At 35.3% G+C, this 24,710-nt stretch overlaps 1 protein-coding gene across 7 annotated transcripts in view; it reads right to left on the bottom strand.

Moving 5' to 3' along the window:
• Positions 1-24,710, bottom strand: part of NUDT12 (nudix hydrolase 12) — a 68,919-nt gene that overhangs the window by 25,370 nt on the left and 18,839 nt on the right. For 4 of the 7 annotated variants that reach the window (XR_009153223.1, XR_009153224.1, XR_009153222.1 and 1 more), the window contains one exon: positions 19,047-19,873. Coding sequence is in view for 3 of the 7 variants with exons in the window: in XM_058167055.1 (XP_058023038.1) it covers positions 19,859-19,873 (15 nt within the window). In the remaining 4 variants the exon portion in view is untranslated. The other 3 variants (XM_058167051.1, XR_009153221.1, XM_058167052.1) reach the window with 3 other exon arrangements.

Raw genomic sequence — 24,710 nt, 5'->3', positions numbered from 1 at the left:
TACTAGTTTAGTATACTAAAGCTTTACATTAAACCTCTAAATGTTGAGATAATATCTTGTCAAAACAGACTTATTGAATTCCTATTCCTATAAAAGCTTCAATTGCTTTCAAAAATCTTACATTTATAAAAAAACGGCAACCATCAAAACTACTGATGCTGATTTATTATGTATAGCAAGACCCTATTCACTGAATCAAGAACTACACAATATGAAACAAAAAAACTTAGCTAGGGACATGGATAACATTTTCTATAATAAGGCTATTTTCTATAATGAGACTGTTACTAGTTCTTGTCCTTCAACTTTTTATTGCCACTGCTGCATTATTTATATTAATGTTTCCTATAGATCCAACCTAAATACAGCATCTCAAAACATTTCTCTGGCTTGCAATCATTTTGCAGGGTTCTTCCCGATGATGGCCGCAACCTTGAACTTGGGGTCATAGAAATTCTGACAGGCAGATACCTCTCCTCCTTTTGATTTATGCTATCTGGCGTATGCTCTAAGTGCCTTATTTGACTTGGTATCTCTAATCAATTTATTCAGAAGGTCAGAATAGAGAAAAATGGAATGTATTGGCATGAGACTGGCTCCAGTTAGGAAAAGATGTTTGATTGGTAATGGAGCTAATAACGATTATTGCAAACAAAAATATTTGCTTTTATAGTCAATTATTTATATGGAACATTATTTTGCTGGGCTTGTCCAACAGCATCTGACAGAAAGTAAAAGTAAACAATATTTTAATAGCGGGTCGAGCACTTAAAGGGGTCCTTAACAAAATGAGTTACTATGACTAAAGTCCCTTTCCTCAAATATTGAAGAATATTTGAAGAATATTTGAAGAAGGGCTGTTTTGAGGGGGTTTTCATGCCATCTCCTAGATGTTCCCACACAGTTCTTGCATTGTGCCAGCATCCTTAGTAGAAGAGTTATCTATACGAGTACAGATGTGCTGACAACCTTGGAAAAATCTTCAAACTCATCATGCTGAGCCTTCCAGAAGATCCAGCTGTTGGATGTGTAAGTAAGCTGCTTCAGTGCTTCACACATTTTACAAAGCTACCTCCTCCAAATATTTTACATATCGTAATATTTTTAATGCAAAAGATTAAAAAAATGACAATTGCTGTACATGTTTGAATATTTCTAAGACCTCTTCTAAGCATCTCTAAATATACTTTGTCTGTGACTGTCATGTGGAAATTATTCTTTGAAACACAATCCTGCCATGTTTGCAGTACTGTACGTATGTGTATGGAGTTTGACTAAAATAGCATTGTGCTGTCAAAATTCACACACAGAACTTCCAATCAAATGTGCTTTTGTCATTCCAATAAGAGGAGCAGGAACCTGAAGTCATCCTTGACAGAATCTCAGAGTTCTTATTTGAAATGATTTCTGAATAGCAGTACCCAAGAATAGTTTGACTTTTAAATATATATCCTAAAAGAAATTACATATTAATATGAATGTTACTGTGCTTCTGCTGGTGGAAAAGAGCTCATATCATTCACATTCGGGGAATTAGAGCAGAGAATCCTGAAACTTCCTCTTAATAATTAGAAAAGAAAATCTAGTTTTTCTAAAGAAGAGTGTGAATTCCATTTCCACAATTAAAAATTTGATACATACTAAAATGAATTTGTCAGTAACTTGAGAAATAACTTGTATTTGTTAAACAATTTTATCTCTGTCAAAACAGTGTTACTGAGAAATTAAAACCCCTTGGGTATAATTAGCTCTTACCCAAGAATAGTTTGAATTTTAAATATATATCTCCTAAAAGGAATTTCATATTAATATGAATGTTATTGTGCTTCTACTGGTGGCAAAAAACCTTTTTTTCTTACTATCAGAAAAAGTTTCTTTGTTGGCTGAAGAGCTAAGAGCTAATGCATTAATTCAGCTAATGATGAATTTTCCTCCAGAAAAAATACCAGGCAAAAATAGGAGATTGATGTCTTGGACACTCTGCTCAAGTCTCATCTATTTGAATCCTAAATGTGCTCTTTCTGTCTGACATTTGGCCTAGATATAGGTGATTCTGTAGGAAGGTAACAAGAGTAATCACTGGCACATACAGAAAAATAATTTGTTAAAAAAATCTAATTCACATTTTCCTCTTGAATCATTATCTTGTTTTCCCCAAAATAAGACATCCCCTGATAATAAGCCCAATCAGGCTTTTGAGCACATGGAAATAAGGCCGAGCTCTTATTTCAGGGTTCAAAAAAATATAAGACAGGGGAAACACGGTACTACTATATTACCACATCAGTTACCATTTATCTAAATCTGTCCTAATTGTCAAAGTCAGTTTTTTCAGTGTACCAGAATCGTATTATTCAAAAATAACTTTGTCCTCTCAAGAGCTTTATAGATATGAGATATTTTGTTGTTGTTGTTGTTAGTTGTGAAGTTGTGTCTGACCAATCGTGACTTCATGGACAACATTCTTCCAGGCTTTCCTGTCCTCTACCATCCTACGGAGTCCATTTAAGCTCACACTGACTGCTTCAGTGACTCCATCCAGCCACCTTGTTCTGTATTGTCCCCTTCTTCTTTTGCCCTCAATCTTTCCCAGCTTTAGGCTCTTCTCCAGTGAGTCCTTCCTTCCCATTAGGGTGGCAAAAGTATTATATTAGGTATATTTATGGCAATTTCAACTTCCCTGACAATAGAAATGGCAGCTGATATTCTCTAAACTCTTTTTGGTATGTTTTTTGCCTGTTGTAATTTTGTTGAGGAAAAAAATCTCAAAAAAGGAAAAGTTAATGAACTGTAGAGTTAAAGTTACTTGTTTTTAAATATTTAAGGTAATGGCATATGTGTGTGTGTGTGTGTGTGTGTGTGTGTGTAGGTCTTGGCATATTCGGGTCTTTTCCCATGTAATGTTGAGAGTATCTTCGCAACGTTTCGATGAGGTCTCACTTTTCATCTTCAGGCTGGTGCCAATCAAGATGCAACCACACAGCCAACCAACCCCCTTACAGCAACAAAGCCAACACTCCCCACCTCCCCACCAGTATTTATAGAGAGATGGCAGCTCCGATCACGCTTTGCTCGCAGAAGCACGAAGCCATAAGCACCAGCCTGAAGATGATGAATGAGACCTCGACCATGTCACGAAGATACTCTCAACCTTACACGGAAAAAGACCCGAATATGCCAAGACCTACATACCTATACCTGTGAAAACCTACGAAAACACATACACACACACACACACACACTATATGTATATGTATATGTATATGTATATGTATATGTATATGTATATGTATATGTATATGTATATGTATATATATAACTATCCTAAAAATATGAGTTCCATATAGCTATAAAAGAAGAGACAGACATCATGATCTCTGGAACTTAAAATATATTATCCACTTAGCTTTTGTTAACTTCTGCTAACATCGTCAGAATGTAAAAACTACCATTGAAGAGATATTCGCCTTTATACATCATTGATCAATTTGGCCATTGCACGCATGATAGGCCCATCCACCCGCCTCCTATCTATAATTAGTTCTGTTGTTTTTACTTCAGACGTGTTAATCGATAGAGGCTCAGCTCCTGTTGCTTCCTCCCCTATCGCAAACTGCTTGGGCTGCCCATCCCCACGGAATGATGCTGAGCTGTCAGATATTGCTTTGACAGCATTCTCTCCGGCTCCTTCCCACACACCACTACTCCTCCGCCTCACAGGCACATTTGATATATCAACCAAATTTGTTTGTTGCTTTGCCTGTGATCTTGTAACTGGCCTGGCCCGCTCCCCACTCCCCATGTCTATTATGGCTTGAAGCTGCTCTGCCGGGCCCGTCAGCATTTGGCCCGGGCTGGCAATGCCTCCACAGGACAAATCTACATGCCCAACGTGTGTGTGTTTATGTGTGTGCCGTCAGACTGCTCCCTGATAGGCATTGGCCTCTGCTCATCCTACAGGATCTTTCCTAATGCCTCAATGCTTGGAAATGGCTAAGTGTCTATAGACTAGAGTGCGCAAACATGTACTGGCTGTCCAGCGAAAAGAACAGTGCTCCCAGATCTGGACACATATGAAGTAGCACAATCATAGATTCAACTTTCAAGAGGCTGAAGTTGTTGCCTGAGATGCAAATAAAGGGGGATGCCTATTGAAAGAAGCCTGGTTTTCCAACAGTAACTCCATCAATAGGCACATTGACCTGCTAACAATTTACCAAGCATTGAGGCACCAGGAAAGATCTTGTAGGATGAGCACTGAGGGAGCTCCACCAATTTCACTGTATATATGTTGCGCAGTGACAATAAAGGTTATTATTATTATTAAGTTCCAGAGATCGTGATGTCTGTCTCTTTATATATATATATATATGGTGGTCTTTTAGTCTAACTCCCTGCCCAAGCAGGAAACTCTCTACTATTTAGACAAATTGACTGTCCAATTTCTTCTTAAAAACCTCTAGTGATGGAGCACCCACATTTTCTGAAGGCAAGCTGTTCTACCGATTGATTGTTCTCACTGTCAGGAAATTTCTCCTTAATTCTAGGTTGGAACTTTCCTTGACAAGTTTCCATCCATTACTTCTTATCTTAGTATATTGCTCCATGTTGTGAGAAAGAACCATGCATCACTAAAGAAAGCATATTTTGGAAAGCATAGAACTCATCCACAAAAAAAGGAATTTCTAGAAAGTACGTGAATGGAGAATGTAGATAGGACAAAAATCTTAGAGACGTGGTGAACCAAAAATGATCCAATGAGACCTTATCTACTATTGTAAGGAAGATAGTTTGAAGGTAGAGAATTGAAAGACTCATGAATGCAATTTCTTCATGGTATTTTAGTTAGAATAAAAAAGGCTGAAGAAAATAATTTGTGTTGAATTGAAGGAAACTGGATATATTAGATATGATTAGTCATATTGCACATAGTAAGAAAATCAGGGACTTAATATTTACTGTAATTCAATGTTGTGGAAAAGATGCTTGCCCAATATTTATTATTGATGCTGGTATTTGTGGTAGAGTTAGATGCTCCTCAATTTGTTTCCATTTTTCCAAAATGTGCAATTTTTTTCATTGTTGATAAGATTATGACCCCAATTTGAGTAAGCACAGTCAGAGCTAAACCAGAGACTTTTTGTATTGATTGTGATCCCTTCACTGGTGTGTTAAAAATCGTGATAGTTGAGTAACACAGCTTGAAAAACCAACCCATCATTTAACCCTTGATTTGGCTTTTTATTTCAACTTTATGCTATCAAAACAGTGTTCATTAGAATATGCCTTAAACTTTTAAAAAAATTCTCAGGATTGTGGTCTCCTGAAATATGAGGCGAAAGTTTTAATGTTGGTAATGCAAGGTTTGTTTTTTTAAAAAGATGTATGAAACTTTGTAACTCTGTGCTGCAGCTATTATTTCTGGTTAAATTTGCATAAAACCAATGTCTTTTTATCATTGTTGGTGTTTATACCATTTACAAATCATCCATTAAAAGTTCATATTTTTGAGCAGACTTACCTTTTTTTACTAGGTTTGCTGCCTCTGAATGAGGCATGCTGGTGACATCTGTGCCATTGACAGCCATCACTATGTCTCCTATCTGCAGGCCCGCTTCTTCTGCTGTACTATCTGCCACAGAATGAAAAACAAAAATGCTTATCCAAATATTAGCAATATTTGGATAATACTGTATCAACACAAAGGAGACAGCCTTATTCCCATTACATCCACCATTGCAATCCACTTCTCAAGAAGTTGGAAAAGTCATTCCTAAGATTTTCCCTTGCTTTGCATAGTTGAACTTGTCTAGTATTGGGGTCATGCAGACTGCTGTCTGTTGTTCTCTGCTTGAGGCTGATTACAATGAAAAGTGGGGGGGGGGTTTATATGCTCTCCCCCTCTTTTATTAGGTCAGACTCACAACCTAACCTGAACAGAATTCCCTTGATTTTTAAGTGCATGTGATCATTACACAACAACATCATGGATTATCTGAAAAAACTAGAATGAACCTCGGGCTTCATAGTACAATCTTGGTTTTATATTGTGACATAAAAAAAAAGAATCATTGCAGGGGCAATGATAGAAGAAAAAGAGCAATAGAGAAGGGATTATTTTTTCTTAGGGGTACTTCTTGAATTTCCCTAATATTACTAGATTATCGCTCTTTACCATAGTCCAACCTTCAACCCATGGCAAAGTACAAAATAAAGCAGAGATCCCTCTGAATCTCACAGACATACTTAGAAGACAACGTGATCTGTGGCAGGGCTTGGTTAGTAAATGCGTCCATTGCCCAGAAATACAAGGTGACCTGAATTAACAAAAAGCATTTGGTGATTCTGCTTTTTTTTTTTTACCTTGATGTGAAATCAAACAAAAATTTTTGAGGATGGGAAGGTGAAGCTCTGATTGCAGGTTTTTATAATTTCCCTTAATGAAAGGAGTTGGACAGCTCATTGGAGAACAAATACAGTTAGCCCTCAACTTACAACCATTTGTTGAGTGTCTGTTCAAAGCTACAAATGGCACTGAAAAAAGTGACTCATGACCCTTTTTCACACAATTGTAGCAAGCATCCCCATGGTCATGTGATCAAAATGGCAATTGGCAGGTATTTATGATGGTTGCAGTTTCTCAGGGACATGTGATCACTTTTGCGACCTTCTGACCAGCTCAGTTAATGGGGAAGCCAGATTCACTTAATAACTATGACTTAATAACTTAACAACTGCAGTGATTCACTTAACAATATTGGCAAGAAAGTCATAAAAATGGGGCAAAAGACACTTGCTTAGCAATGGAAATTTTGGGCTCAATTATGCTCATATGTTGAGGACTACCTGTAGTTGTAGGATAACAAGATTGCATTTCTGAGACCAGAGGACCCTGATTCTATGGAAGTGCTCAGATATTTCTTCAGGAGCTCAAGGCAGCATATACAGCTTTCCCTTCTTCAAGTATTTTCTATAATAAATTGGACTAAGAAAACAGTAATACAATTGTTGTCCCTACAGTAACATTGCTATTAGATAAGCTGGGCTAAGAGTGATTGACACAAAATCACCAAGTAAGTTTCAGTGACTGAGAATGCAATTGAATCTGGGTTACCCTAGTCTTAATCTAACACCTTAATCACTTTGTATTCCCACAGAGCTAAACAAAAGTTAGAAGAATTGAGAGCTTGAAAATAATTGTTATGTATAGCAATGGTTGGTGGGCTTTCCAAGCATATAAAAATATGTCTGATCCAGAAGTATTAAATTATCCTATGGATTATTATCAGTAGCTTAAATATGCATGTACATTATGTCTGTGGTACAGATGGATGTAGCCTGCTTTTATGTAAAGACATGCTAGGAACAGAAGGAAGTGTAGAAAATATGTTCAATTCAGGTCTATCAATTCACTATGATTTGAATTATTTCCCAGTGTTTCTCAGAATAATGTTCTTCCTTTGGATTGCTTGGCAGCATACATGTCACTCGGTAGTATTCTGAAGTATTTTCTTCCAGAAAACACAAATACAGAGGTCCTTAATTAATACAAGTAATCTAAATTTTCTTGTACCCCATGCCTTAGAAAGTGCATCTGAACAGTGTAAAGCTCTTTTCTGAAGGAGTGGAAGGAAAAATCAGAAGCTAGCAGAGAAATGACAGGCGCAGGAGTTCTGGGAGCTTCTGCTCTTTTCATAAAAACTCATCAAATAATATATCTTACATTATGTCAGATTATGGCTCATCAAATAATATATCTTGCATTTGACTGATACATCCATAAATTTGACATTACATTTCCAAAGCCATTTCAATATTTTTGAAAGGGTTTTTTGGGGTAACTTTTATTATTATCACCATTACCATTTACTGCAGTTTCGAGAAAAGAAGTCATTTTGATGGAACTGGCTCATGGTTTATTCATTCCTTCCATTTAGAAAGTTTTAAAAGTGCCAGAAAGGAATTTCAAAGAAATCATGTTATACTTCTGAACTTCTCTAGGTTTTACTTGTGGATGTCTTTTAAAACTGCTTCTCAACCCATAAAACTCTTACAATCCACAGAAAATTCTTCACTCAACAGATTTAAGGTACATCTGTGGATAATGAAAAGTAAATAAATACCAATAGCACAGCCAGGAACTGGATCTCAACCAGTTTCCATCAAATACAATATCCTACAGAATTGTAGGTGTAATGCTAAAACAAGAATAAGATACCTGGTCTACAACTTATGCAGAACCAGCTCAAAACATCTGGAAAGTAGTAGATTGCTTCTCTATGCTGTAAAGCAGGGGTGCCAAACTTGTGTTATCATATCGTCATGTGACATTTCATGACTTTTCCTCCCTTTGCTAAAATGAGAGTGGGTGTGGCCAGTGCGTGATGCATCCAAGCTGCGGGCCATGACTTTCACACCCCTGCTGTAAAGCATGAGTCTCCAGCATCGTCTCTTTTCTTCATATATAGCAATTACAAATATCAGTTACAAATAAAACTGAATTTAAGTGAATTTCTAGAAGCAACGATTTCTGCAAGGATAATGTCCACACTTCATATCAATGCAAACAAGTGTAACTAGTGGCCTCAAATCAGGGTTGGTGGACAAGCTCTTCAGGTTCTGCTTTCAGTTATCCCTGAAATGTATGTTTTTAAATTCATGTGATGGAGAAAAAGAAAAGAAAGAGCAGGTGGCTCTTGAAGACATATTCCCAATATCAAATATTTTCTAAAAAGAGACATGTCAGGGTGGCAGGTATTCAACTAATCATTTGTTCTGTCAAACTGAATTATCACAAGAAGAGGTCAGATATAAAAAAAAAGATCTTATTCAAAAAAAGAGACAAGCAATCCACTTTTTTCCCTAACTGCTAAGGCACACTGACCCTTTTTTTGTCATTATCATCATCTTTTTTTAGCAGAGTATAAAGAAGAGCAGAAGGGAAGTAATTGCCTCAGGCAACAGCTGACCCTTTTAGTTTGATTAAATGAAAATCAGAATCAAGGAAGATTCTTCATCCAGAAGTGAGTGACAAAAGAGAAGAAAACTGCTCCCATAAAGATTTTATTATTATTATTATTACACTGGTAGGTCTATTTGCATGAGTAACAGCAGGATTTTTTTCTATATTATAGAAACCCAATAGAATTCTAAAAAATATGCTCCATTGTAATTACAATAAAAAGAAATCAGAATTGTTGAAATGCTTGCTATCTCTTTGCTGACTATTTTAAACACCATTTAAAACTCCTTTGAAACTTTTCACGAAGGAAGGGAGTTTTGGGGATGATCATGTCACTTACTGGAATCCACTTTGGTCACCAAGATGGGCTTTGAGAACTGGATTTGGAATCCCCAAGGATAGTCACCCATTCCTTTAGGAATCCTCACAGTTCGCTCCCGAACTAAACAGAACAAAGAAAACAAAAGTGAAATAAAATGCCCATGTTCATATTTTTATTGGGCATTTATTGGTCATAAAGACTTTAGCTATACAATTTGGGACAAACACCCTTGGAATGGTATGGGAGTAGGAATGGATTTCCAGAGAAAAAAATTGCAGGCCACAGGAACCAATACTGAGCACTATTCAGGTGACCCTGAGGACACAGATAAACCTCCAAGTGCTTCAATGATTCCGTAAAAGGATGCAAATGACCAGCTGTATGCAAGGAATATAAATCCATTCCCCACTATCCTGTCAAAGCTGAAGAAGCTTCTTGGATGAGAAGTGAAACTTCTTCAAAGAAAAACAAGAAAATCCAGTTGCCTCCTGAAAAAGCACCTTTGGGACATTCTTATGAGACACACAGTATACCCAATAGGTTTCAGAATGGTAACTGTGATTTCGTTGAAATACTTCAGGTACATTGTTCAAGTAAATGATATGGACTCCACAGCAATATCTGGAATGGTTATAACAATTGTCAAGGTGATAGCCCTCAACTTTGTTTTTTTCCCCCATTTCATTTCATGTAAAAAGAGTGGAATTTGATAGGGCAGTCCTGGCTACCATCTTGATTTTTTAAATTCCTTCCTACCTCTCACCGATCCCCTTCGTATCACATCCCTGAATGTTCTTTTATATCCCTCCTGACTCAGTGAGATTTCATCTATCTATCTATCTATCTATCTATCTATCTATCTATCTATCTATCTATCTATCTATCTATCTATCTATCTATCTATCTATCATCTATCATCTATCTATCAACTATTGTTTTTATAAGCAATAATATCTTTCAACTAATAATGATAAAAATGTCTAATTTGCCTACTCTGAAAGCATTATATCGTGCTCCTTTAAACTTACTAGTGACTGGCCTTTTGCTAAGACATCTGATATTATTATCTGCATTAGCATCATCCCCTTGGAACACCCATGAAGCTGAGTGGAACATTTCTGTGTAGAATCCTCGCTCTTCACTTTCCCTGTGAGGTCCCAGATCCAAGGGGCAACCATCTTCTGAATTCACTGGAAAGAGACAAGAATTGAGAAAGGCAGATTTGGAAAGATCAGATGTTTTTTGCTGGTGTCATCAAGAAAGTGACAAAGTTATTAAAAGCAAAAAACGATGAAGAGACATTAGAAAAATGTTTAAAAACAAAAAGGCTTCTCCACCTCCATTTATGTCTTGGTCATGATTTTTCTGCTCATTATTATAAATAAATTGAGTATTTAAATGGCTTATTCTTTCCATCTCTATAAAGTTACACCTTACTTTTGTTTATTTATTTATATTATTTATTTACAAGACTTATATGGAGAGGACAATCTCATACGACAAATGCTAGGTGGCTCACAACAAACCATAAAACATGGTTAAAAATAAAGTTACCGTTCCCTTAGGCACCAGACCAAACATTGTTGCAACTCAGCCTTCATCCTATTCTTATACCATCTTCTTTTATTACTTTGTAAGCTATATTAAATATTTTATTACCTGTATTAAATATTTAAAGTATTAACATAAGTTGCCTTGAGGACTAGTATTAGCTTCAGACAAAGGGTTTCCTTTTCATTAAGTGAATCTTTCTTTTTTCTATCACTAGAATTACTTCAAGGGACATGGTGGCTCAGTGGCTAAGATGCTGAGCTTGTCGATCGAAAGATTGGCAGTTCAACAGTTCGAATCCCTAGTGCCGCGTAATGGGGTGAGCTCCCATTACTTGTCCCAGCTTCTGCCAACCTAGCAGTTCAAAAGCACGTAAAAAAATGCAAGTAGGAAAATAGGGACCACCTTTTGTGAGAAGCTAACAGCATTCCATGCTCCTTTGGCATTTAGTCATGCTGGCCACATGACCATGGAGACATCTTCGGACAGTGCTGGCTCTTCGGCTTTGAAACGAGATGAGCACCACCCCCTAGAGTCGGGAACGACTAGCACATATGTGCGAGGAGAACCTTTACCTTTAACTTTACCTTTAGAACTACTTCCTTACCCTTCTTTCTTTAGATATGATCAGCACAAGCTCCCAGATAGATGATTCTGATCACCCTTTGAGCTAGGTCAGTGCTTCCATGTTTAGAAATTATATGTAACTCTCATTAGAATCTCAAAGTGGGCTTTCAGGAGGAGAAGTCTCAGGAGTGTCCCAAAATCCTGAACATCTGCATTCTATCAATTGGAGAGAGATGAGTAAAAATATTTGCTTTGATAATTCTCTCCCCTAATTAAACCTTTGATTTGTAACTCGGCTATACCTTAGCTGTTGCTATTGCTTCTGTAGTCCCAGATAAGCAGCCAAAAAGGAGGCTTAGCCAGATTCTAGTGAACTTGACAAGCAAGTGCCTGCAGCCTAACTAATAAGAAGGCACATATTAATTTAAATCATTCATTTAAAATTCATTTATTTTGTATCACAAAATAAAGGTTGCTATTTTCTTGATCTCAGAATCTAGGACATATTAAAATTCAGGATCGTATAAAAACACGTAAAGTTGATCCCAAACACATTTTCCAAGTTTGTTTTATCCTATTGAATGTTTACCAATTATGCAAGGAATGCTTTTGCTCAGATACCTTTCTATTGCTTAGGAAAGCAGATGAGTTCTGAAGGTTTAGTTTTGTGAGCCAAAATTCTGAATGCTTGTTAATGTTAAGAATAGAAATCGCCAAGCTGTGGATTTTGTGTGGGAAGCAAAAAGGAGAGTCTAAAATAAGTAATTTCACAAGTGAGGCTTTTGATATTTGAACATACATTTTAACTTTAATTTTTATATGTAGGTTTAAAAAAACTATTTATCAAAATCGCTGGTTTTAGATTAATATTCCTTCCACATTAACCCATTTCCTCTTATAATATGTTTACAAAGAAATATGAATTTCTTTGTCTCAACATCATCACCTTAGAAATGTATATATTTTTAATACTGAACCCTGTGTTATTTTCATTACAGATTAATACAGTATAAAATATCTGATAATTTCCACTTATTTAATACAGAATGTTACAGAAAAACAGAAGGGATCTCTCCCCCCCAGCCTTAGATTTTTCTTCCCATTGACTCCCATCAAATGAGTTATTCAACATTACCATTGCTGGGTCACAGAAAAGAAAATCACAAACAGACTTTCACATAAAAGCCCAGGTCTGCTTACCTTTCTGTTGTCCTTTTGACCTGTGAAAGTCCATGTGTTATGCATTGATCTTTATCAAAATCCACTGATTTTAAAGCTCAGTGAATATTGTTTATAGTTCCACAGTTAAGGAGAAGAGGAGTTTTCAAGGAGCAGCTTAGATCATATGGATGAATGATTCACAGTTAATTCAATCACTCCAGAAAGCATTCATCAACAAGGTGTTACATAAGGGATAATGGCATTCATAACACAGCGCTTTCAAGTAACAAGTTATTGTTTATGTCACAGCACCATGTACATAAGAGTGTATGACTTAGTCAAGTCTAGCCAAGTTCAAGGATTAACTGCAAATAAATAGAAAGCTTCAGCAATATATTCTTTTGGGGAAATTATGCTTGTCAAAGAAAGTTATGAACTTTATATGTTGGCAAAATAAATAAAAATAAAATATTTATCTTACTGATAATACATTTTTAAAACATTATTTTTTTCCTCATTTAGACTATTATAGATAGATATAAAGGGCTGGGAAGAATTTCCCCCCTTAATCTATGTTTTTATTTTATTGTTTGTTTTATTTTTTCCTAATCTATGACAGAAAACCATTTATTTTTCTGTGATATTAAAAATACAGCAAACCTTTAGTAATATCTTAAACCATGAATATTTGCTGTCTTTTCCTTATATTTTTTATTTATTTATTTATTTTGTCAATCATATAGAAAATAACAGGTAAAAGTATAAACATAATTTGGATACATGAAAAGAGTAAGTAAAAAAGGAATATTAGGATAGGGATGGTAGGCACTCAGATGCACTTATGCATGCCTTTTACAGACCTCTTAGGAATGGGGTGAGGTCAACAGTAGACAGTTTAAGCTTGAAGTATCCTTAGCATCAGCTATTTAAACCAGTTTCTTTGTTTTGAAGGGCCAGCTTAAAATTTCCCTAATTAAATTGAAGCACACTAAAGAGCTGGATCATGTCAAAAGGCACTGGGTTGTTCACGTGCAATTAATAAAGTATAAAAATATTCTTAATGTCAGGCCTACAGTTCTCTTCTTACAGTTCTTCTTCAGCTTGGGGATTTCTGTGATGGTTTGTCTAAACTGGTTTGTCTAAACTTTTTCGAATCAAGAAGCATCCTGGGCTCTGAATGATGTGCTAAAGATTGCATCATAATGAGTCATACATGGGATGTTAAGAGAGGACTAAAAGTTACAATTTACTTCATTAACATTTAACGGTAACTAAAATTTTAAAATAGTTTTTATGATTGCTCTTTTATCTTGTATTTATTTAGACTGCTAAGACAGTCTGTTATTAACACAGCTGCTTGCAATTACTGCAGGTTCAAGTCCCACCAGGCCCAAGGTTGACTCAGCCTTCCATCCTTTATAAGGTAGGTAAAATGAGGACCCAGATTGTTGGGGGCAATAAAAGTTGACTTTGTATATAATATACAAATGGATGAAGACTATTGCTTGACACAGTGTAAGCCGCCCTGAGTCTTCAGAGAAGGGCAGGATATAAATGCAAATTTAAAAAAAAAATCCTCCTTATTCATTTACCTTTAAAAATTATAATCTAGGAACTGATTTTGGAGGTATCTGGAGTAGTAGTGGGTTCCACTTACCTTCGCTACTGGTTTGGAATCGGGAGCATGCATACACATGTGCATGCTTCGTTCACGCGTTGCGCTTCTGTGCATGCACAGAGCATCCATGATGACATCCGGGCAGGTGGGTGGAGCCTCCCGCCACTGCCACTACTGTTTCGCCCGAACCGGGGCGAACTGGTAAAATCCCACCACTGATTTGGAGCCATAGTAAGCTCTTTCATATGGCTCTGGCCCTCATTCTAAACACGTTGCTTTTTACAATTTTCCCTCTGGACCTGATAAACTTTGAATAAAAAAAATATTCTGCAATGAGACAACTCCCAAATTATGAATTTATCCACAAATCTTTGGCAATTTTTGCTTCATATCACAAACCATTTGCAGTACTTACTGGATCCTCTCGTGAATCTGCTATTCTTAGAGCTCTTTCTAAATGAAGGGTGCCTTTTGCTGTTTTTGAACCATTTCCTTCGTCTAGCCCACTGGTCTCGTTCTTCTTCCTCTTGTGAACTGTTGTTTGTCCTTGCATCTTTCAGCACTGGGTCCCTTGATAATCCTGTGCTCGTGTCTTTCAGTGATTTAGCTATATTTTGTGGGAGGAAAAAAGAAACACTCTATACACCTAACAAGATTTAAAGCCAGGTTGCCTTTTACAATATTCTACTTTATATAGGTTGCAGATATGTTAGTTTAATATCAGTTATTGAGAATACAAACTAAAAGAACTATTTTATAAAAATTGGAAAGTACCAGAGTTCCAGTGCGCCAAATATATGTTTACCCTAAGTGGAAGTTACCATGGTTCCATTTATTTATATTTCATATATTTTAGAGGTGCATAGCAAAACAATATTTCCAACATTCTACCAGGAATATTATACCAAACCAGAAGTCAAGAAGATATGACATACACTGCTCTACTTGTCACTTTTAAAAATAAATTAAGAAACCCCTAACCCCTGACTATGTGGCTCAGTGGCTAAGACACTGAGCTTGTCAATCAGAAAGGTCAGAGGTTTGGTGCTTGAAATCCCTAGTACACATCTCCTGCATGAGCAGGGGGTTGGACTAGATGACCTCCAATGTGCCTTTCAATTCTGTTACTGTTACTATTTTATTGCAAATAATGGGAAGGAAATCTTTTAAGTCAGCTCGTCTCGAAACATTTTGGAATCTTTAGATTAATCAATGCTCCTGACTATATCTTTTCTCCTTTTCTTAATGTAATATAAATAACAATTCTTGGAATATTTTAAGAGATTCTTAAAATAGCATAAAATAAAATTATGGTTTCTAATGTAAGATTATAATTTATGTGAGAAGAAGCTTAAAAAGATTTAAATTCTCTACTTCTCTTCTGGTCAGGGGTATCCAAAGACTGTAGTCAAGAAAAAAATCAAGATGGTTGAAATTCTTTGTTCATTATATGCATCACAAATTATTTATCTTGCTATATTTTTCACAATGAAACAATGCTTTAAGAAGTACTTTCTGTGAGGCAGGCACTTCTAGAAAGTACAAATTTCTTTTTAGCCACAAAGGGAATCTTAGTTATCCCTCTTTACTAAAGAGACTAAGCTGAATTCACTTTCGTCTATCAAGTAATCAGTTTTGATTATATGAAAACTAATAATCAAATCCTTAGATTATAGCCTTAAATTATGGCTTCAGGTTTTGTTTATGCTTAGGAAGGTATGTCAAATCAAAAAGAAAAATGTAAATGTATTAGAAATTACAGCATGTTAAAAGGAACTTCTTTCCCATGTGAAAATCATGTGAAGTTTCCCACAGATTATGTTACTGCCTTCATTTTAATCTTGCTCGCTCCCAGATTTGAAACGAAGATGGAAATGTATATGAAAAGTATGAAGTTGTGTTTCACTGGATAAAAAGAACTATATTTTTTGCTAGGATGTCAGGAATATATCAGAGTAAGAAAGATTGTCAGAGATAGGCAATTACCATTGCCAAAAAAAATAAAGCAAAGAACCTATGTCCACCATAAAATCTGTGGAAGACAGTCAAACAGACATTTCCTTAATTTACATGAGTAAATTACCCTTCCTGTTTGGGCTGATAGTTCATCAGAAATAAATTGAAACCAATTTATGGCTTAATATTCCTCTTAAGGCCATCACCAATGTGCATTTTCAAATGCAATAATTTTATTCCATCTTCATTGATGTAGGTCAAGTCTAGTTTGAATTCTGTTTTAGGAGAGGGTACTGAAGAACAATTGCCTGAGACTCATGCTGTAGGAACCTCATCCAAAGAATATCCACTTTTTGAAATGAGTAGAAGAATGAAGAGTTTTCATTCAAGGAACTAAACAAATCAATTAATATATTGTTTCAACAATCATTTGAGTATCTGTATTTTTCCAAATACATTCTTATTTTCTGGGTCATTGATGGACAAAAACATTATAAAAAAGATGGCATTAGCAAATAATGCCATCAGGATAAAGGGAAGAATATTTGTTGGAGACATGGTGTTTCTTATTTTATAGTATATTTACAGAGGGACAACAGACAGACATCTGCCCCCTCCAAATATGGATGTTTAAACTTTGTGAAGAACTCTCATGACTCAATTAAATCTAGGGTTTGGCTTAGAAATGGAAATGTTAATGTTAAAAATTGGTGAAGAAAATGTGTTCTTTATTAATTTCTGAAATGTCTGTGTATAGTTCTTTTTATTGTACTGATGTCTTACTTTTGGGGGGTTATATTTCACAATTGATTTCTTTTTTCAAAAAAATAAAGGCAATTATTTCTTCCACTCTTACAAAACAGAAAACAGAATGGAATGACAGAATTGGAAGGGACCTTGGAAATCTTCTAGTCTAACCCCTTGCTCAGGCAGGAAACCCTGTACCATTTCAGACAAATAGTTGTCCATCGCTTCTTAAAAACTTCCAGTATTGGAGCATTCACAAATTCCAGAGACAAGTCAGAACTGCTTTGTGCATTCATATACTGTTTTAGTTGCATAAGAAATAGCATTCAAATTCTGCATGGAAAAATGAAACTATTTTGAAGCATCATATCATTGTCAATATTCCTAAAGCCAACTTAATTTTGGTAATATATGAACTTGCAGTTAATGTAAAACTTATTTAGATGTTCTTAAAATATCACTATAAATTAATAATTGGGGGCAAATATATAGCTCACCACATCAGGAACAACACTAAAAACTGCATAGGTTATGTTTTAACAGATTCTATATATGAACCAAAAATTTGATGACCATTTTAAAATCATCATGTCCTGTGTCAGTGTCACCTTTGCCTTTACAGAGATTGCCTTTATTGTTTCAGAAAAAGCTAAAATTACTTGCCTATCTGATCAGTTTGATTTACTGATGAGAATGTGGCTGAGGTCACGACTACATTCATATTTGCTTCCTTTTCTTCATCTCGTTTTTCAGAGCTGGATTTGAATAATGTCTCTGTCTGAACATCTACTAAATGACTTCCAGAGTGATGAGAGAGACTTATGTGTTGTTCACTAGACAACATCTCTGGAGCATCTGTAAAAGAGTCCCCAGCTAAAAGATGCTCAGTCTGTATAGAATAATCTTGGCAATCAGAATCTTCCGGAATGTTTTCAGACATTTTCTGAATGTCACTACAATTTTGGAATTCATTAACTCGATTTGATTCTTCAGTATCCAAAAGAGGCAACATAAATACTGTTTCTCTTTTGCTGCTGGGGTCTTTTTTTATTGCCAAGCCAAATGAATTTGCCATAGATTTAATGTCACCTAGAATGATGGGCTTCTCTTCCAATTCCCCAGTTATTACAGTCATGACTGATTTTCTCTGGTTTTTTTCCATTTCTTTACACTCAAAAATACTTTGCAGAAGATTTTCATTTGACTGCATTACAGATTCTTGACCCTGAATGTCTTCTACAGAAAGCTTAGCAGAAATGTTATTATTGCTATTGCCACTTGATAACTTTTCAGAAAGCAAAGAGTCTTGATTTACAGTTACTTTATTTGGTAGTTTTTCATGGACTTGAACTTGTTGGTCTTTGCTTCTCAGAACTTCCTCACAAACAAAACTATCTTTTTCAAAGGTAATATCTTCCTCACCTCCTTTTGGGGTTGTTGGTGTCTCAATGTATCTATATTTCTCCTTTTGAGCTTGACAAGAATTCATAATGGAATGAAAGTCTTCCACTGTCACCTGCCCTGTTTCCTTCCTATTCTGTCTGTATTCTAAATAGTTGTCCTCCGAAAAAGTATTGCTGAATTTGCTTTCTTGTTTAGTATGACACACATTCATATCGTGATCACATGAAGCAAAAGCGTAGCAACGTGAGGATTTAAGATCTGTGAGAGTACCAGACAATGATGTGAAACTCGAATAAGGTTTTGTATAGCTGACACGTCTATTAGTACTCATTTTCGAAGTAGTTACTACTTTGAATGGGATGGAGAGGAGTTTTAAAGATAAAGATGGCATGGAATAAAAACCTGAGTCTCTTCTAAGCTGAGGCAATGACAATACATCAATAGATGGGACTGGAAAAGAATATCTTCTTATGTTTTTTGATTCCTTGGATGAAATTAGCATAGCAGTCCCTGTTTCAAATAAGCTGTTGTTCCTTATTTGTAGTGCATTACTCATCTCTTTATTATAGTTCTTTCTAAAATAGATTTCTTGGGAACTGTAATTTTCTTGTGGGGTTTCCGTAGAATAGCTGAATTCGGAAAAAGCCATTTCTTTATAGAAATCTTTTCCCTTTGTGCAGTCCTTCATATTTTCTTGACAGGAAGCATTTTCTTTTTCCCAGTTTAAGGCAACTGAGTATGTGTCTGGTACATCCATTTTATCTTCTCAAGAATCTAATAATCTTAATTGTAATATCTAAGCAGCTTCCACAGAGTCAGCAAATAAAGCTGGAGGAGATGTAAGAATGCACCATTCTGTATTTATGCAACTTAAAAATGTTTCTCCTGAAAGTCCAAATTTGAATGGCAAGACACTTTAATGATTAAAAATGTGAAACACAGTATTTTTGTAGTTTCAAAATTATGTGAAATGTGAGCCCAAGCATATTTACTTCGTCACCAGGCTCAGAATTAACCAATAACTCCCTTCCACCAATATATTTTCCTTCCTACCAACCCTTATTTTCATTGATGGACTTGCAGTTTAGATTGTGTATTTGGATGTTTCAGATTTTTCAGAAAGATTAGTCAATAAATTAGTGGCCTTTTGCTAATTGAAACAGTGTTCTTTGTGATGAGTTTTTTTAAAGTGTTTTGACTTTCAAGCCATACAGTGGCTCTTCAAGAGGATCACAACACTCATTTTCATAAACAAGAAATCATATTTCACTTCTCTGTACAGCAGACCACAGAATTATACTCAGTTGTAGTATATCCTTTTGATGTCCTTTCCAAGTCATCAGTATTTACACTGTAACAATATCATTTTCTGAGCAGGACAATCTTATCCTCACTTTCCTTTTTTTCAAGTATCAGATACTGCCTTCAAAAACAAAACAGTGTTATTTCCTTTTCCACTTCATATAAGATGGTGTCTACTTCAATTAGATATTGCAAATCCGTTGTTTCATGGATGAAATCTGGTTTTTCTTGGATTGTCACCTGTACTGTTTTCAGTGTTCTGCTGGCATCAGTTGATACTTATCTGAAGAATAAAAATAAAAGAAGAATTCTGTTACTATTCTGAAAGTAAGAATTTCAGACATATTAGGCAGGTCAATGATAATTTTTAATGGATTATAAAAGGACCCAATGCCCCTAGTGTATCCTGATCAGTGATGGGATTCAACATTTTTACTATCTGTTCTGTGGGTGTGACTTGGTGGGCTTGGCAGGGAAAGGATACTGTGAAATCTCCATTCCCTCCCCATTCCAGGGGAAGGTTACTGTAAAATCCCCATTTCCTCCTGAGCAGCTGCGACTCAGGAGGCAGAGAATAGATGGGGCCAATCAGAAGTGGTATTTACCGGTTCTCCGAAATACTCAAAATTTCTGCTATCAGTTCTCCAGAACTGGTCAGAACCTGCTGAATATTACCTCTGATAGTACTGATTCTACTGCAACTCTGATAATTACAAATTGCTGATGGTTGCTTTCTTTTCAAAAAGGTCTAGGAAGTCCATCCCGGACTGAAATTATCAGCAGGTTCAGCACAGGTAGTTTGTATGGTCCCCTAGACCTCATCAGGATGCCACCACTTGTAGTTTAAGATGGTATACAATTGAGAAAATTCCAGGACACATCACTCAAAAGAAATATTGGAATTGATACTTTGAGATTCAAAGGTGATTTGCAGATTCCATAATTTTTCTGGCATTGCAGAAGTAGGAGAGATTGAATGCTTTGAGTGACATAAATAGCCATCCCATTGCAGACTCTGTCTTTCACACTCTTCTCTCCTTTTCAGTAACTTAATTTGTCTTAATTTTATTCCATTATGTTAGTCTCTGTGCTCAGTCTGCCCAATGATTTCAGTGTTTTCATTTTCTCCAATAAATATATTTTGTAAGCGGGGTGGGTGGGGTTCTTTTCACTGTATCTCTGCTCCTGTATGGTCTTATATGAGTGGCTCTTTATTGCATAATTTATTAACTATATAATTCTTGTAGTTGCATTATGCACGCTAGTCTAGATTTTTTACATCACTGTGTGTGTCAAGTATGCAATAGGATAACACAGTCATACATACACAAGCAGCATGGATCCCAGAACAGGATATCAAATGAAGCCTTTCACTCATTATATGTGTATCATTGCAAAGCATGTTAGAAAGACGGATGCCAATAAACCCATCACCATAGCTGCCATCTTCGGTTTTCTTACTCCCACACTGCGTATAATCCTTTACATTTTAAACAAAACATTCAGTGTTCTGTAAAGTCCATGACCTAATAAATATCCTGACACAAACAATAGACTAAAAAAAGCAGCTTTTCCTTCCCAGTGTTTCAACAATGATTAATAGCAACCAGTACTTTACTTTTATGTTCTGGAAATGAGTGTATTACTCATGTAAATGCTTTCTGTTCCTCTTTTTAATATCTTGCCACTTAACTACTTTAGCAATAGCAATAGCACTTAGACTTAAATTCTGATTCACAGTATTTTAGTCCTTTCTAAGCGGTTTATAGAGCCAGCATATTGCCCCCAACAATCCGGGTCCTCATTTTACCCACCTCGGACAAATGGAAGGCTGAATCAACCTTGAGCCGGTGAGAATTGAACTGATGGCAGTTGGCAGAATTATCCTGCAATACTGCATTCTAACCACTGCGCCACCACGGTTATATGAAACAACTGTGATTGATGTCCATGCATGCTGATAGTTTGCATAAGTTTATTCCAATATATTTTTCATTATTTTTCATAGTTGGAAAAGCAGGAAATCCCAGGCATGTTGGACTACAACAGTCAGAGTTCCCACTACCATAATTTACAAGTAACTTGGAACCTTGGGAGATCACCAAACTGGGAAAGTATGTTGCTTTAATTTGGATCAAGAAAAAGTCAACATATGTAAAAATGCTTCTTTATCCAATAAAGTTAGATATTTTGATTATAATTATTGAATTCATATTTTAAAATGTAATAAAATATGAAATCACATCTCTATATAATTTTAGGAATTATATAAGTATTGGTAGAGGAGAACATGAGGAATTAATGAACACATAGATGAAATACAAAGGACAATATATTGGTAATAGACACTCTGTGTTTAATCTTGTTACCACATTCTATGAATACCGAAGAGTACATTTTAAATGAGATCAAAATGGTGTAATGTATAATTTGTTCCTTAAGATGAATACTATACTGTAAGTCAGGACATGAATGATACCAAGATGTCCATGCTAGAACATATCTGACCTCTAGAATGGAAAAGTCTAATTTCCTAACATTGTCTTTGGGAAGTTATTTAGCAGCCCAAGCTGGGATTTGAGCTGAAGCTGCTAAAGCTTGAGGAAAGAAATCACAGTGCTTCACTCTTTTGTTCAGGATATTTTTAGACAGCAGTGATCACAGATCAGGCATCTCTGGCCTTGAAAGCTTATGAATAGCTACTCTCAGATGAATCGCCCACTTTTTCTGTTTTTGTTCCATTAGGGCTCTTACTGTATTTTTTGACCTTTTCTGTTTGTATAGTATTGAAGATAGTTAAATGTCTATGGAGATTCTCAGTATCCAGGTCACAGTTGTCCCAAAGGTACTTTTTCAAGAGGCAAATGGATTCTGTTTTTCTTTGAAGACATTTCACTTCTCATCCAAGAAGCTTCTTCAAAGAAAAACAGTAAAGTCCAGTTACCTCTTGAAAAAGCACCTTTGGGATATTGAACATAGCATTTAAAATTACTGATTAAAATCATATAAGGCTTAGGAGCTTGCCAACTGCAGTACTACGTATAGTTTGGGAAGATTATTAGTGTTTCCTGCTGGCAATGCGATTTTAAAATCTGAGATACAAAGAAGTTAGTTGATAGTATTGCCAGAGAAAGTGTGTGTGTGTGTGTGTGTGTGTGTGTGTGTGTGTGTGTGTGTATTGCAGCAATGGAACAGACAAAGTATCTTTTTTAAAGGTGTTGATAGGAAGTTTTTAGCTCTGTTGCATGTGTTGACATGATACTTCGAAAATCTCTATTTTTAAAAATGGAACACTTTAAACTGTCAGATAATGAAAAAACAGTTTGCTTGTTCCCCATTCACCACCACAAATCTTAATAGCAGTTTTACAGCATATGACTATATATATATATGTCCTGAATGCACAGCTATCTTAAAAAGACCAACTTCAATTGACAACTCTGAAAGCTCCTTATAAATAATACCATAATTCATCATTCTTAGAGACAGAAGAGCCACACTAATTCTTAACCCCTTTTCCCAAATGTCTTTTTACTTTACTTCACTGGGAATAACTTTTTAAATGGGCTATATAACATGCCAAAGAAGGTTAACAATATGAATCTTATAGTTGCAAAAGGTCTTTAATCAAAAATTCATTGGTGGGATTTATCACTGCGTTTTATAGCTTCAAGGTATATTAAATTGAGGGAACACATGAATGTATGAAAAAAGTGAAGAGAAAGCAGACACAACGGTCCATTTTCTGATTTTATCTTTTTAACATTTTTAAGGGATTATTTTGCTGTTGAACTGTTAATGTACATTAAGAAAAATGCATATGTTATCCTGGTCAGATGAAAATGAAATAATATAGTATTCAGTAACCTGTTTAATTGACATTGCTTAACAATAAAACAAAAAACCTAATTGAAGGACAATAGGAAATTAAATAGGCTGATAAACTGTGACTTATGTTCAGTTTAGTAAAAGGCCATCCTGGAAGAGAAGCTTACAACTGGCTATAAATTATCACTATAAATCCATAGACTTTTGAAATGTTTATCAATATCATGTTTATTAAATTGTGATGCAGAGATTTTGCTAAGCAGGACAAATGAAGCTAATAAAGCATTTTTCCTTCATTATACTCACTATAATATAAACTCACTCTTGGCTTAATCAAAGATTTTTTGCTATTCCAGAATAAAGAAGAAATCATCTTGAGCTTTGAAATTACATTTAGTTTTACCAATCTTTATTCCTTTTATTACGTCAATTTTTTGTTGATCTCCTTTATGTGACTTATATCAGTTGATGTGACTTTTAATACTGGTTTTTAAATGTAGCTTGGTTCAAAACAAATTCACTCAGCTTTGTTCTGGTCCCGTAGCTTTCATTGACCACAAAAATAATTTTTGTATGCTTAAAGGCTCTTCCAGGACATAATGACAGTTGGCACTGGGAACTTCAAAAGAGTTTGATAAATTAGCAAAATCTGTTTTTCCAACATCCACAGAATCCAATCTAAAAATGGTATCATCATTTATCACCATTACTTCAGACAATAAGCATTCTTTCCAACTTAAACATTAATCAGAATCTGTTTTCAATTTATTATTTTCCATTTAAAAATAAATTATGGATACAGAACCTCTTAGAATAAGCTGAACATTTTAGTATTATAAACTGTCATCAAGGGCAGATAAAAGTAGAAATAATTTTTTTGAAGGTAAAATCGTATTTTCTTAAATGATTACAGTTTAAAGTCTGAAGAATTTCTAAATGTAGATTCTCTGAGAAAATATAGTTCAGGCTAGCAAACCATTGAATAATTTTGCCACTAGTGCTTCTAATATTAATATTTTATAATAATGTATATTCATAAAGGAACAAAAATAGTGGGACTCATATAATCTTAAACATTAAAAATGAATTACCTACTTCAGAGTAAATACATTTTGGAAATAGAAGCAATTAAAATATATTTAAAAAGGAATTCTATTAATGTAATGATTCCTTCCTCAAAAAACAAAAACAAAGAAATGCATTGTTCCTGTACTTTGACAAAGGACATCTGTATCTATTTTCACACATATATATTGCTCCCAGAAGCACGAAGCTGAAGCCTGAAGATGACG

Source organism: Ahaetulla prasina, chromosome 2 (genome assembly GCF_028640845.1).
Source record: "Ahaetulla prasina isolate Xishuangbanna chromosome 2, ASM2864084v1, whole genome shotgun sequence".
Taxonomy (NCBI): Eukaryota; Metazoa; Chordata; class Lepidosauria; order Squamata; family Colubridae; genus Ahaetulla; species Ahaetulla prasina.
Note: the sequence above shows the minus strand (reverse complement) of the source record. Positions and strands in the feature narration are given on the sequence as shown.